This window comes from Cryptomeria japonica, chromosome 10 (assembly GCF_030272615.1).
Source record: "Cryptomeria japonica chromosome 10, Sugi_1.0, whole genome shotgun sequence".
NCBI lineage: Eukaryota > Viridiplantae > Streptophyta > Pinopsida > Cupressales > Cupressaceae > Cryptomeria > Cryptomeria japonica.
The window spans coordinates 191,054,990-191,067,408 of NC_081414.1; the positions used below are offsets into that span (position 1 = coordinate 191,054,990).

Sequence of the window (12,419 nt, forward strand, 5' to 3'; positions counted from 1 at the left end):
ACCCCTTTCAAAAAAAAAGGTTAGCAATATATAAATTATTCAACACTACAAACATACGAAAAAAAGAAAACAAAAATTGAAAAACGAATGCTTTTGATACAAAACACCATATTTGAGTGAGAAGTTAGCTTGAGATGTGAAAATTCTCTAACTAGAATATATTTTACTTGAATATATACCACAAAGTGTATCCCTAGCTAGAATATATTTTACTTGATTAGTTTTTTCCCACTTCCAACCATTCTAAATAGTTCAAATATGTAAAAAGAATTTCAAACTTGGCATGAAACTTAAAAAATATTGAAAATACTTATCAACTTTTCACATTCAAAATAGAGACAACTTCTTCTAATGTTCTAATTAAAGTATTTGTACAAATTTCCAAGGCTTTCTATATAACATTCAATTCTCCTCAATAATATATTCTCCAATTGCATCATGTTCATTGTAGTTTAATCTTGGTCTGTGTTAGAGTAATTTTAAGACAATTATCTAATTATTTATTTATTAGGTCATTTAATTGGTTTTTCACCTAAGTTAAACTTAGGTGCTTTATTTTATCTAGGTGTTATTCTTTTATAGTCCAAGTTCACTTAGAGGCACTTCTAGTTAGTTTTTTTAGCTTGTAACTGAGGTTAATTTAGGTCCTACTTTGCATTGCTTTAGTACTTCTAATTTTAGATTTAGGGCATCTATTGCTTCCTATAAAGCAAGTCATTCATTCATTGTAATCGTACCTTAAATAATGAATTTTCAATTCTTTTGCACAATATTACATAATTCTTTGATTGTTATAGAGCCTACAATTTTTACTTGATCTCTTTTGCATGATAGGTGTTTTGTTTGCAGATGATTCTTGGCTCTTGTAGTTGATCATAAACTTCCACATGGTATTATAGCATTTCTGTCAAGTTTCTATCCGCATCCTTGAGGGGTCCAACTTGAGGTGAATATTCTATGCACTTTGGGCTCAAATGGAGGTTGCCGTCACATCCATAGCATTGAAAAAACCTCCAAGATTGATTTTATTTCGTCAAAATCCAAGCAATTGAAAAATTGGGTCAAATTGGTTGAGGGCACAAAATTTGAGGCAAAATTTGCGCGTAGCTGAAAAATATTGGGACTTTGGCCCAAAATGGAGGTCATTATCATGCTCAAAATACCCAAACACTCTTTTAAATCGCTTGTCAAATTGTCAAAATCAGAGATCCGCAAAAATTTTGGTGATCTTTTTATTGACATGTTTTACCAAGGACAATAATCCATACAACCTTACCTCTGCCTACATCAGTGTTTGCATTAGAAAAAAAATAGTGCTTAAAAAATTCACATGTTGAAAAAAATTTCACGCAACATTTTTTTTGGTTTAAAATTTTTTATTTTAATCAAATTTTTTTAAAAAAGTTTTTTTCGAGTTTCAATTTTTTTTTTAAAAAAGGGTCAAATCTGTACAAAAGGTACGTACAACTTGCATCAGTAGTCTTGTCAACCAATTTGGCAACAAAGCCTAAATTTGGTGGACCCACCAAAATAGCCTCTTAGCTAAATTTAGAAGTGTTTTTTTAAATTTTTTTTACCTTAATACCCTAAAAAACCACTCTTCAGTATTTTGCCAATAACTTTGTCATACGAAGTCAAAATTGGGAAAATGAGATATGGTCCTTTAATTAGGTCCTAAAAAACCACTCTTCAATAATTTTAGGACAATCATCTAATTATTTATTAATTATGTCCTTTAATTGCTTTTTCACTTAAGCCAAACTTAGGTGCTTTATTTTATCTAGGTGGCATGCTTTTTTAGTCTAAATTCACTTAGAGGCACTTCTAGTTAGCTTTTTTTTTAGCTTGTAGTCGATCTTAATTTAGCTCCTACTTTGCATTGCTTTAGTTCTTCAAATTTTAGGATTAGGGTATCTCTTGCTTCCTATAAAGCAAGTAATTCATTCATTGTAATCATACCTTCAATACTGAATATTCAATTCTTTTGTGCAATAATATAGAATTCTCTGGTTTTTATAAAACATATATTTTTTGCTTGATCTCTTTTGTGTGATAGGTGTTTTGCTTGCAGATGTTTCTTGGCTCCTATGGTTGATCCCCAGCTTCTATAGTCTGCAACTCATTCAAGTAGATTTTTTGAATAATTAAATGCTTTGATACCATGTTGAGAAATGGTAAAGAAGAATGTTAAAAATATATTAATCCATAATAGCATAATCAATAACATCAAGAATTTAATAATATTAAGTGGTTTAGGACGCATTACACAACATTATGCAAATTCTTATAAAGCATGATAATACTATTTAACTTATTCAAACTACTCTATAGAAAAATAAATCTCAACTAACACAAAAGTAACCAAACATTTTAATAGTAACACAATCATTAAAATGCTTTTTTTTTTGTAAAATATAAATCCTATTTTCTAATAGATGTTGCAAGTTGTTGTGTTGATCTCATGAGCACAAATGAGATAGTTAAGATTATAAACATTCTATTTTTAATACTTAAGTTCATTTTTTGAAGCCCCACACACTTTTAAAAAGTGACCATCAAGTGGGAGAATGTAAGTATTAAGTGTATTATTCACGACATGGATATCATAAAATTTAATTTCTCATATAAATGATTATTTATATATTAATGTCCAGAGTTCATGGATTTGGAAAATGGGAAGTGTTAAGGAATTTAGATCAGAGATATAGAATACAATAGTCTGGTAATATGTAGTGAGGATAGACTTTAATAAGATCACTACAATGAATATGTTTTACCTCCGATGTGTGTGTATATATATATATATATATATATATATTAATCTTCTATGATAATATCGATAGCTTGCTGGTTCGTGAAATTGCAATGGTTATTGGTTTTAGTTCACATGAGCAAGTGTCGATGCCTATAAATAAAAGGACGAAGAGTCATGTCCACATAGGGGCATGACTTATACGTGGCTTTTTCCATGTAGAGTCATGACCCTCCGTGGACATGACGCTTCGTTCAATGTCGTTATATATTACTTGCTTCAATCAGAATGAAGCTATATCCTTAACACTTCCTCTTAGCAAAAGAGGATTGAATTTCATAATTAAGTTTTAAGGAACAACATTCTAGATTACACATTCATTTGACATGATCATTCACTTAGTAACACTTACTATTGAAATACTTTATATCTTAGAGATATATGGATTATTTGATATCCAACACTCTGGGACAACAACTACTTGAAGTCTTATCAGATTACAACCTTGAGTCTAGTGACAATTGTAACATTTTCATTATCACAGGTGAAATAATTTTAATATCATGATATTCGACACATTCCAAGACAACAAATTAATGTAGTCAATAATGATATGATTGTTAGCATAATTTATGACATATTTTGGAACAATCATTTAATGATAAAACTTCAATAACTCATCATAGAAAATTTAGTATCAAGATTTCCGACACATTCTGGGACAAAAACTTAATGTAGTCAATCTTGATAACAGATCAGGCTATTGTGAAAGTCGTCACCTTACAATAGCGATCTTACACTTACATCACATGAAAGATCATCACCTTCCATGACATAACACATACATGCAATATTGCATTCAAGATATTCATGAATATATCAATTACATATGATTAAGATTAATATCAAAAATTTCCATTATAATTTAGTCATATGAAGTTTACCTCTAAAGTACTCCACTTTCAACTTTGCAAGAGGTTTGGTGAATATGTCGACACTTTTCTCTTCAGTGCTGATGTAGGTCAATTTGATGACATGTCTATCTACCATATCTCTTATGTAATGGTATGGGATTTCTATATGCTTGGATCAACTATGAAAAATAGGATTTACAGAAAGTTTGATGCAACTTTGATTATCATAGTGAATCACAGTGGGGTTTAGGGGCTTCCCAAATAGTCCAACTAGCAATTTCCTTAACCATACTGCCTCACATGCTCTCGTGGAGGCAGCTATATATTTGGCTTCAATGGAACTCTAAGCAACTGCTGACTATTTTCTACTAAACCAGGATATGATAGCTGATCCAAGACTAAAGCAACACCCCGTTGTACTTTTATGATCAATGGAACTTCCTGCCCAGTTGGAATCATAATACCCTTGGAGTTGTATCTCAAGATTTTTATACTTCAGACCAAGTCTAATAGTGCCATGCAAGTATCTCAGAATATGCTTAGCAGCCATTAGGTGAATCTTCTTAGGTTCGCACATGAAATGACTTAACACGTTGGTAGCATAACAAATATCAGGGTGAGTGTTTACCAGGTACATAAGAGATCCAATAATTTGTCTATAGTGTGTAGGATCTATAGGTTATGAATCTGCTGCTTCACTTTTTAGCTTATGAAGATTTGTTTCTATTGGAATGGATAGAGGCTTACAATTTGTCATACCAAATCTAGTACGGGTATCAGTGGTGTATTTTCCTTGATTTAGGAAAATATAATTCTCTTTTTTTGATACTTCTAAGACCAGAAAATAGTGCAGTAGACCTAGATCCTTCCTATCGAATTGAACCACAAGATCTTGTTTGCATTTTGCAATGAGGTGATCTTCTCCTGTTATCAACAAGTCATCAACATAGAGAACAAGTATTAAAATGTCACCATCCAATATTTTGAAGTATATATTAGAGTCTACTTCATTTTTGGAATATCCTAGTTTGGAGAGATAACAAGCTATCCTTCCGTAACATGCCTTGGGAGCTTGCTTAAGACCGTAGAGAGCTTTTTTTTAGTCTACACACATAGTTATTTCTATCATGTGTAGAAAATCCTTCAGGTTGTTCTATATATACTTCTTCTTCAATAACACCATTCAAAAATGCGGTATTCACGTTTGTTTGGTGTATCTTCCACCCTTTGGAAGCTACAATGGCAATGATAGTTGTTACAGAAGTATATCGAGCAATTGGAACAAATGTCTTTTCGTAATCAACTCTAGCCTTTTGAGAGAACCCCCTGGCAACGAATCTGGCTTTGTGTTTTCCAATACTACCATCTGGTGCATATTTGATTTTGAATAACCACTTTGATGAGACAACTGATTTGTCTTTTGGTCTAGGTACAATGTCCCAGACATCATTCTTTAAGATAGATTTGTATTCCTCAATCATTGCATCTTTCCAAGCTTGACATGTTAAAGCCTCTTCAACATTTGATGGTTTAGATTTTGTAAGTTCGGTCATGAGTGCAACATAGCATGATTGACTTCTTGTTTTCTTATTCTCTTTGCAGATTTCATCGGGTTCCACATTATTTTCTTCAATCATCTTTTTTGCCCATAGTGATCTTTTCTTGTTGTTAGGATTTTCAGTATTCTCGAAATTAGGTGATTGAAGTTCATGATTTTCTATGCTATTCTCCCTCTGATTTCCAATTATAGGATTTTCATCTGATTCTACGGTTGGATCATCTTCTGCACTTAGAGATAGTTTGTAAGCAACATCTTCTTCAAATTTGACATCTCTACTAATTTCAATAGATCTTCGTCCTGGAATATAGACTCTGTATCCTTTAGTGGTTTCACTATAGCCAACAAATATGCCTTTCTTCCCGGAGTGTTCTAGTTTGGTTCTCTTTTCTTTAGGAATGTGAATATACATGTGGCAACCAAAGATTCTTAGATGGCTTAAATCTGGTTTATTTCCTGTAAAGGCTTCTTCAAGTGTTATATTCTCTTGGATTGAATGAGGGCATCTATTTTGAATGTACATAGCTGTATTTGAGGGTTTAGCCCAAAATGAGATATGTATATTTTGATCATGCATCATGGTTTTAGCAGCTTTGATGATGGCTCTATTTTTTCTTTCTGCAACTCCATTTTTTTGAGGATTATAAGGTACAATACACTCCCTCTTAATCCCAACAGAAATGCAGAATTCTTTAAAATTTTCACAGATATATTCACCCCCATTATCTGATCTTAGAGTCTTTATTTTCTTCCCATTTTTATTTTCCACTAGGGCCTTAAATTTTTTAAATTTCAATAACACTTCATTTGATTCTTTGAGTTTTATGAAATAGATCCAAGTTTTCCTAGAGTAATCATCAATAAATATCAGATAATACAAGAATCCTCCTAGTGATGGTAATAGCATTGGACCACACAAATCGGTGTGGACAAGTTCTAGTACAACTTTTGATTTGTGTTAACTTGAGGGAAAGGACCCCTTTGAGTTCTTCCCTAGAGCACATCCTTTACAAGTTCCAACATGATTAGATTTTAGATTGGGTAATCCTATGGTAATTTTTCCTATAGAAGGTAGGGCACTAAATCGAAGATGTCCTAATCTTGTATGCCAAATTTCATTAGAGTTTGATAATTCATGATTTAGTGCTTGTTTGTGAGTATTACATAATTTATATAAACTACCATCTCTAGATCCAATAGGAATATCATTCTTTATATTAGAGTTTTTAGGCCAGAGGAGAAGTTTATCTTCATGGAAGGTGACGCGATATCCTTGATCATGTAGTCCTGAAATAGAGACCAAATTCCTTTTGATACCTGGTACAAACAGGACATCTTTCAATTGTAATGTAACTCCCATTCTTAATTGAATTAAGCAGGTCCCAATTCCTTTCACTGGATAGGTCAAACTATCTCCTATTGTAACTTCTTCAGTTGAGTGGCCTTCAAAGGTTTCGAATTGATCTCTAAAGGCGGTTATGTGTCAATATGCTCCACTGTCGATTATCCACATATGTTTGTTTGAGTTTAGTTCGCTTGATAAGGCTAATAAAAATAGAGGATTCTCTACTTCCTTGACTTTAGCTATGGTTTCCTGGGCTTTCTTTCTTTTTGGGCAGATTCTATGAGTGTGTCCAAATTTATCACACTTGTAGCATTGAATCTTGGAGAAGTCTTTGATTTTTTGATTATTTTCTCTCTTCCATTTGAACTTTCTTTTCTTCCCTTTGTTGCTTGTGTTAGCATGTAGTGCTTGAATTTCTCCCCCTTTGTTTGGACCCAATTATCTTGTGATTAGTTGAGATTCTTCTTGAGTACAATCATTCTTGAGTTGATCAAATTTTGGAAGTGTCGGACAGGCACTAATGCCTTGAATAAAGGATTCCCAACTAGATGGTAATCTTTTAAGTTCTATTAGAGATAGCTCCATATCATCTATATTATTCCCAGTAGTTGACAATTGGTCTTTTAGTTCTGAAATCCTCAATGAAATAGGATGTGATTTTTTCTCCTTTGTTCATGTAGATATGCATTAATTGTTGTTTTAAAGTGAGCAATTTGCTTGCATTATTTATTTCATATGAGTTTTGAATGGTCTTGAACGTATCATAAGCTGTAGTTAGTTTTGAGATGGTTGGGAGAATGTGATCTTTAACAACATCAATTATGATTTTCTTAGCCTTGTTGTTGTTGTGTCTTTTCTAGGTTGTTTTCTCTGGCTCGTCTTCGGGCATCTTAGTATCTTCTTCTATGTATGCATCTAGTTTGAGATCTTGAAGAATTGTTGTTATTCGAATTCTCCATGAGACGAAGTTGGATGCACCTTCGAGTCTATCCTCCACTCTAACACTATTCACCATGATTGTTTTTCCTTTGATTCTGAGTGCAAGTCTGAATTTTTTTAGAAAAGAGATGTCACTATTTCATTATTTCTCTACCAACTTGGCTCTGATACCATGTTAAGGAATTTAGATCAGAGATAGAGAATACAGTAGTCTGGTAATATGCAGTGAGGATAGACTTTAATAAGATCACTGCAATGAATATGTTTTACCTTCGATTTGTGTATATATATATATATATATATATATATATATATATATATATATATATATATATATATATATATATATATATATATATATATATATATATATATATATATATATATATATATATATATATATATATATATATATATATATATAACTCTAACTATTAATCTTCTATGATAATATGGACAAGTTGCTGGTTCTTGAAACTGCCACAGTTATTGGTTTTAGTTCACAACAAGTGTCAATGCCTATACATAAAAGGATGAAGAGTCATGTACATGTAGGGGCATGGCTTCTACGTGGCTTATGCCACGTAGACACATGACCCTTAATTGAATGTCGTTATATATTACTTGCTTCAATCCAAATGAAGCTATATCCTTAATAGGAAGCCCATATGAAGATGGTCACATATGTAAACACTTTTATTACTCTTTGGGTACTTGGAAATATTATTTGTAATGGGGCATTGAATAGGGTCTACATAATTTAGACTTGTAAGAGAATTTTTAATTTCCATTTGGGCATCAAATGCAATTAGTTCTACATGAGGGACCAATTAGGAGTTACATATTCTAACTTGTGTAATGGGAGTCAAAGATGCTTGTCTGGGGAGTTGCATTTTATGTCATAGGATACTCACTTGAGTGGGTAGTGATAATTCTTACCCTAATATTTTGAGACCTTGTAGTAAAATGAAGGAATGAATAATGAAAAGCAGACAAAATCGAATCCTACTTCAATGCCGATAGCTACCTTTGATTGAGAAAGAAAGGGATACAAAACAAATGGAAATACAAAATCCAATAGAAAACTTGGGTGATTGAATGTGCTCTTGATGTTTTTGGATACAATTTTTGCTTGTGGGGTCCTCAGTATGTATTTACCTTTGATTGAGAAAGAACAAGATACAAAATTGAATACTATTACAATTCCTACCACTACCTTTGATTGAGAAATAAAGGGATACAAATTGAAGCCCACTTTGATTCCTACCACTAGGAATAAATGAGGAAATGTAAACAAGACTGAATCCTACTTCAATTCGTACCACTGCCTTTGATTGAGAAAGAAAGGGATACAAATTGACATCGAAATAAAATTCCAATAGGAACCTTGTGTTATTGGATGTGCTCTTGATGTGTTTTGATGTCAAATTCCTCTTGTAGAATCCTCAATGTGGAAACATGTATTACATAAGGATTTTTCTCTCTTTTAGTTGAGGATTGTAATGGATTTATAGAGTGGGGATGAGAGAAATGATGAATTGAGATTCATTTGAAATGAAAGATTATAATTGAAGGATTATTATTTTCTATTTGAATCTAAGAGGGAGTTGGAAATTAACAATAGTATCTAGTGAATTGAGGGATAATATTGATTTTAGTAAAATGGATAATATTCAAAGTTGACTTGAGTTTGGATACAAGGTAGTTGGGTATGAATAGCTAGGATTTGGTCGATTAAATTGATGTCTATGATTGAAGATTAATTTGATTAAGGATTGATGATATGAATTATAATTATTTAAGTGGTTGGTAGTTGGGGATGAATGATTAAGATTAATTTAGTTATTAGATGAATAAGATTTAAAGTTAATTTTGGTTAAGATTATAGAAGTTGAAAAAAAAAAAGCGATATATAGATAAATGCCAGGGTAAACTACTTAATTAGCTAAATGGGTAATCTAATTAATTATTATTATTTTTAATTAATTAACATAAGAGGCTAGATAAGACTAGTGATATAAAATATTTAAAATATAAGAATGAATCTCGAAGTATCTTACATATTTAACTGTTATATTTTATTAATTATTTAATTTAATTTTTTAATTATAATTTTGGTGAGAGATATTTTATAATGATCATGGTAAATTTAATGATTTTTTTTTAAAAATATATTTGATATATACTTAAAATAATTTCATGAAATTTAAAATATAGTGGATATATACTTAAAAGAATTATTATTATTATTATTATTTTTTATCATTAATGGATCAAAGTCGATAAGGCTACATATCCATACCCTACTCCTTTGTAGAATTTGAACTTGTAATCTTTCTAAAGTACAAGTTTTTATTGAAATAACAATTTGTAATTTTTTAAGAAGGAAAATTTAAATTTATATAAAAATACTTTTTCAAATAAAAATAATATAATAGAATAAAATGGTTCTTGAATTAAAATTAAACAATATATGTAAAATAAAATTAATAGAGATACACTAAATACATGAAAATTATTTTTTAGTTTTGAAGTTAATAAATTTGTGTTATATATAGATTTTATAAAATCCCTTAATGATAATTTTATTAATTTTTATTTTATGTACATTATTTATTTTATTTTTATTTATATAGAATATTTTTCTTAGAGATACACTAAATACATGAAAAGTTATTTTTTAGGTTTTTTAGGTTTGAAGTTAATAAATTTGTGTTATATATAGATTTTATAAAATCTTTTAAAGATAATTTTATTAATTTTTATAAAAGATTTTTTTAGTTTAAAAAAAAATAAAAATAATATATATTTTTGTTTTTCTATCTCTTTACTCCATAAAGCAACAGATGTATTATGTGAAAAAAGATTTTAGTAGAAGCATTGATATATTTAGATGATAGTTCTCCACATTTAAATCATTTAATGCAAATTATATAGATTGACTAAGAACTCAAAATAAGCAAGAAAAATGATTACACTTTTGAAAATTTGAGTCAATTTAAGGAATTTCATAATGAACTAGAAAGAACTTCAATTCTCATTTACATAATACAAACTCCTAAAAAAATTAATCACAATTAAAAAAAATTATATCAAATTTAAAAAAATGATAACCACCTTCAAAATATTTTTTTAAAATATATTTTAAATAGCTCTTTTAAAAATAAACATATTAATTTATATTAATAACATTCATTTTAAAATTATATATTTATTTTATATTAGTATTTCTTTACCTATATTTAGGATATACTAAATACTAGTATAATAAGAAAAGATGCTCCCAAAATTTATAATTTTGACTGTACAGTCCACTTATGTGGCTGTGTTAACTCACTCTTTTTATTGCTGTAACTTCTGTTTACACTAAAATTCTTAGCTTTTTACCCACTTAATTTTTTTTATTAATATTTATTAAAAATACGTTCTTGTCTTATTTTATCTTTACCATTAGCCCTGACCTCAAGCTACTATTAGGCGAAGTAAAAAAATAGCTAATTCTATCTTTAGAAATACATGTCGTCCATTTAATTTTTTTTAAAAAAAATGGCCTATAAATTTAGTGAGATCTTGCTTCAATAAATGTATTTTGTCTCTGTTTTTATAGTGTGGATGGCAAAGACGATCTTCATCATAACCAGGGAGAAGATGAAGAATATACTTCTGATAAATATTTTTGTGATAGTGATGAACTTGAAGATGAAAACCACGTAACTGATTTCTTTGAGCAGGAGCATCATGAGAAGAAGATAAACATATATACTGTTGTGAAGGAGGAGGATATATGCCAGCGCCAAGAAGAGGGAATGGTAAGTGTTTGCTCCATCCTATCCATCTCTAGAGATGAGGCTGTTATTCTTTTGCTTCACTTTGGGTGGGATTTCCAGAGGGTGATTGATGAGTGGCTTGTGAAGGAGGAGATAAGAAGAGATTTAGGGCTATTCAAAACTGGGGTTTCAGAGGTTGATACAAATTTTGTGATGGAATGTGGTGTTTCCAGTGATAGTTTTTCCATGAATGGAATGAGAGGAGGCACTTGTGGGAATTATTTTTGTATTGGGTGTTGGCTAAACTGGATTCAAGAAATAATAGATCAAGTAGGAGCAAGATGTCTCAGACTGAGATGCCTTGAACCATTTTGTAAATGTTCTCTAGGTCAAGAAATGGTTCTTTCTTTATTGGTTTCTTGAAAGGAAGAAAACAATCAAATGGTGTCCAGCCCCTGGTTGTGAGTATGCTGTTGAAGTGGGTAATCATGGAAGTGGGTCAGGGTCATATGAGGTTACTTGTGAATGCTGTTATGAGTTTTGTTGGAACTGTTTAGAGGAAGCTCATGGTCCAGTAGATTGTGAGATTGCAAAAAAGAGTATGTTGGAGAACAATGATTTTGGGAAAACAGAAAACTGGAAGTTGGTTAACACAAAGCGTTGCCCCAAGTGTAATTCTGCCATTGAGAAAGGTGGAGGTTGCAGGCATATGACTTGTGTATTTCCATGTTGCTTTGAGTTTTGCTTGTTCTGCCTTGGCAATTGGTTTGACCATGATGCTCATTATGCCTGTGATTGGTATTATGATAGTTAAGATGATGTAGTAGAGAGAGAATGAAATGGAAATATCATTAACCATTATTATGTGTGCTGGGCGGCTAATGAATCTTGAAAGAAAGAATTGTAGCTTAATGCGAAAATATAGGTGTCATCTTTCAATGCAACCAGTTTAATTGATGGCGTAATTGTCACACCACTATTTTAATATATGACCATGCACTTCACGGACATGACTTGATTTGAGTTTCATCTGATTTCAATAATATTAATGGTGTAGAAATACGATCAAAATAAATTGCAAACTGTGAAAGGCAATAGGCATTTGAAATGGATGGAATACCTCCAATCCTTCACCTTCACCTTC

The 12,419-nt window shown here is 30.9% G+C and overlaps 1 protein-coding gene across 1 annotated transcript; it reads left to right on the top strand.

Moving 5' to 3' along the window:
• Window positions 1-4,905: 4,905 nt before the first annotated feature.
• Window positions 4,906-12,089, top strand: LOC131079192 (probable E3 ubiquitin-protein ligase ARI8). Its single transcript, XM_058017097.2, has 4 exons — window positions 4,906-4,961; window positions 11,116-11,317; window positions 11,396-11,470; window positions 11,664-12,089. The coding sequence occupies exons 1-4, from the start codon at window positions 4,906-4,908 to the stop codon at window positions 12,087-12,089; spliced, it is 759 nt and encodes a 252-aa protein (XP_057873080.2).
• The last annotated feature ends 330 nt before the right edge of the window (window positions 12,090-12,419 follow it).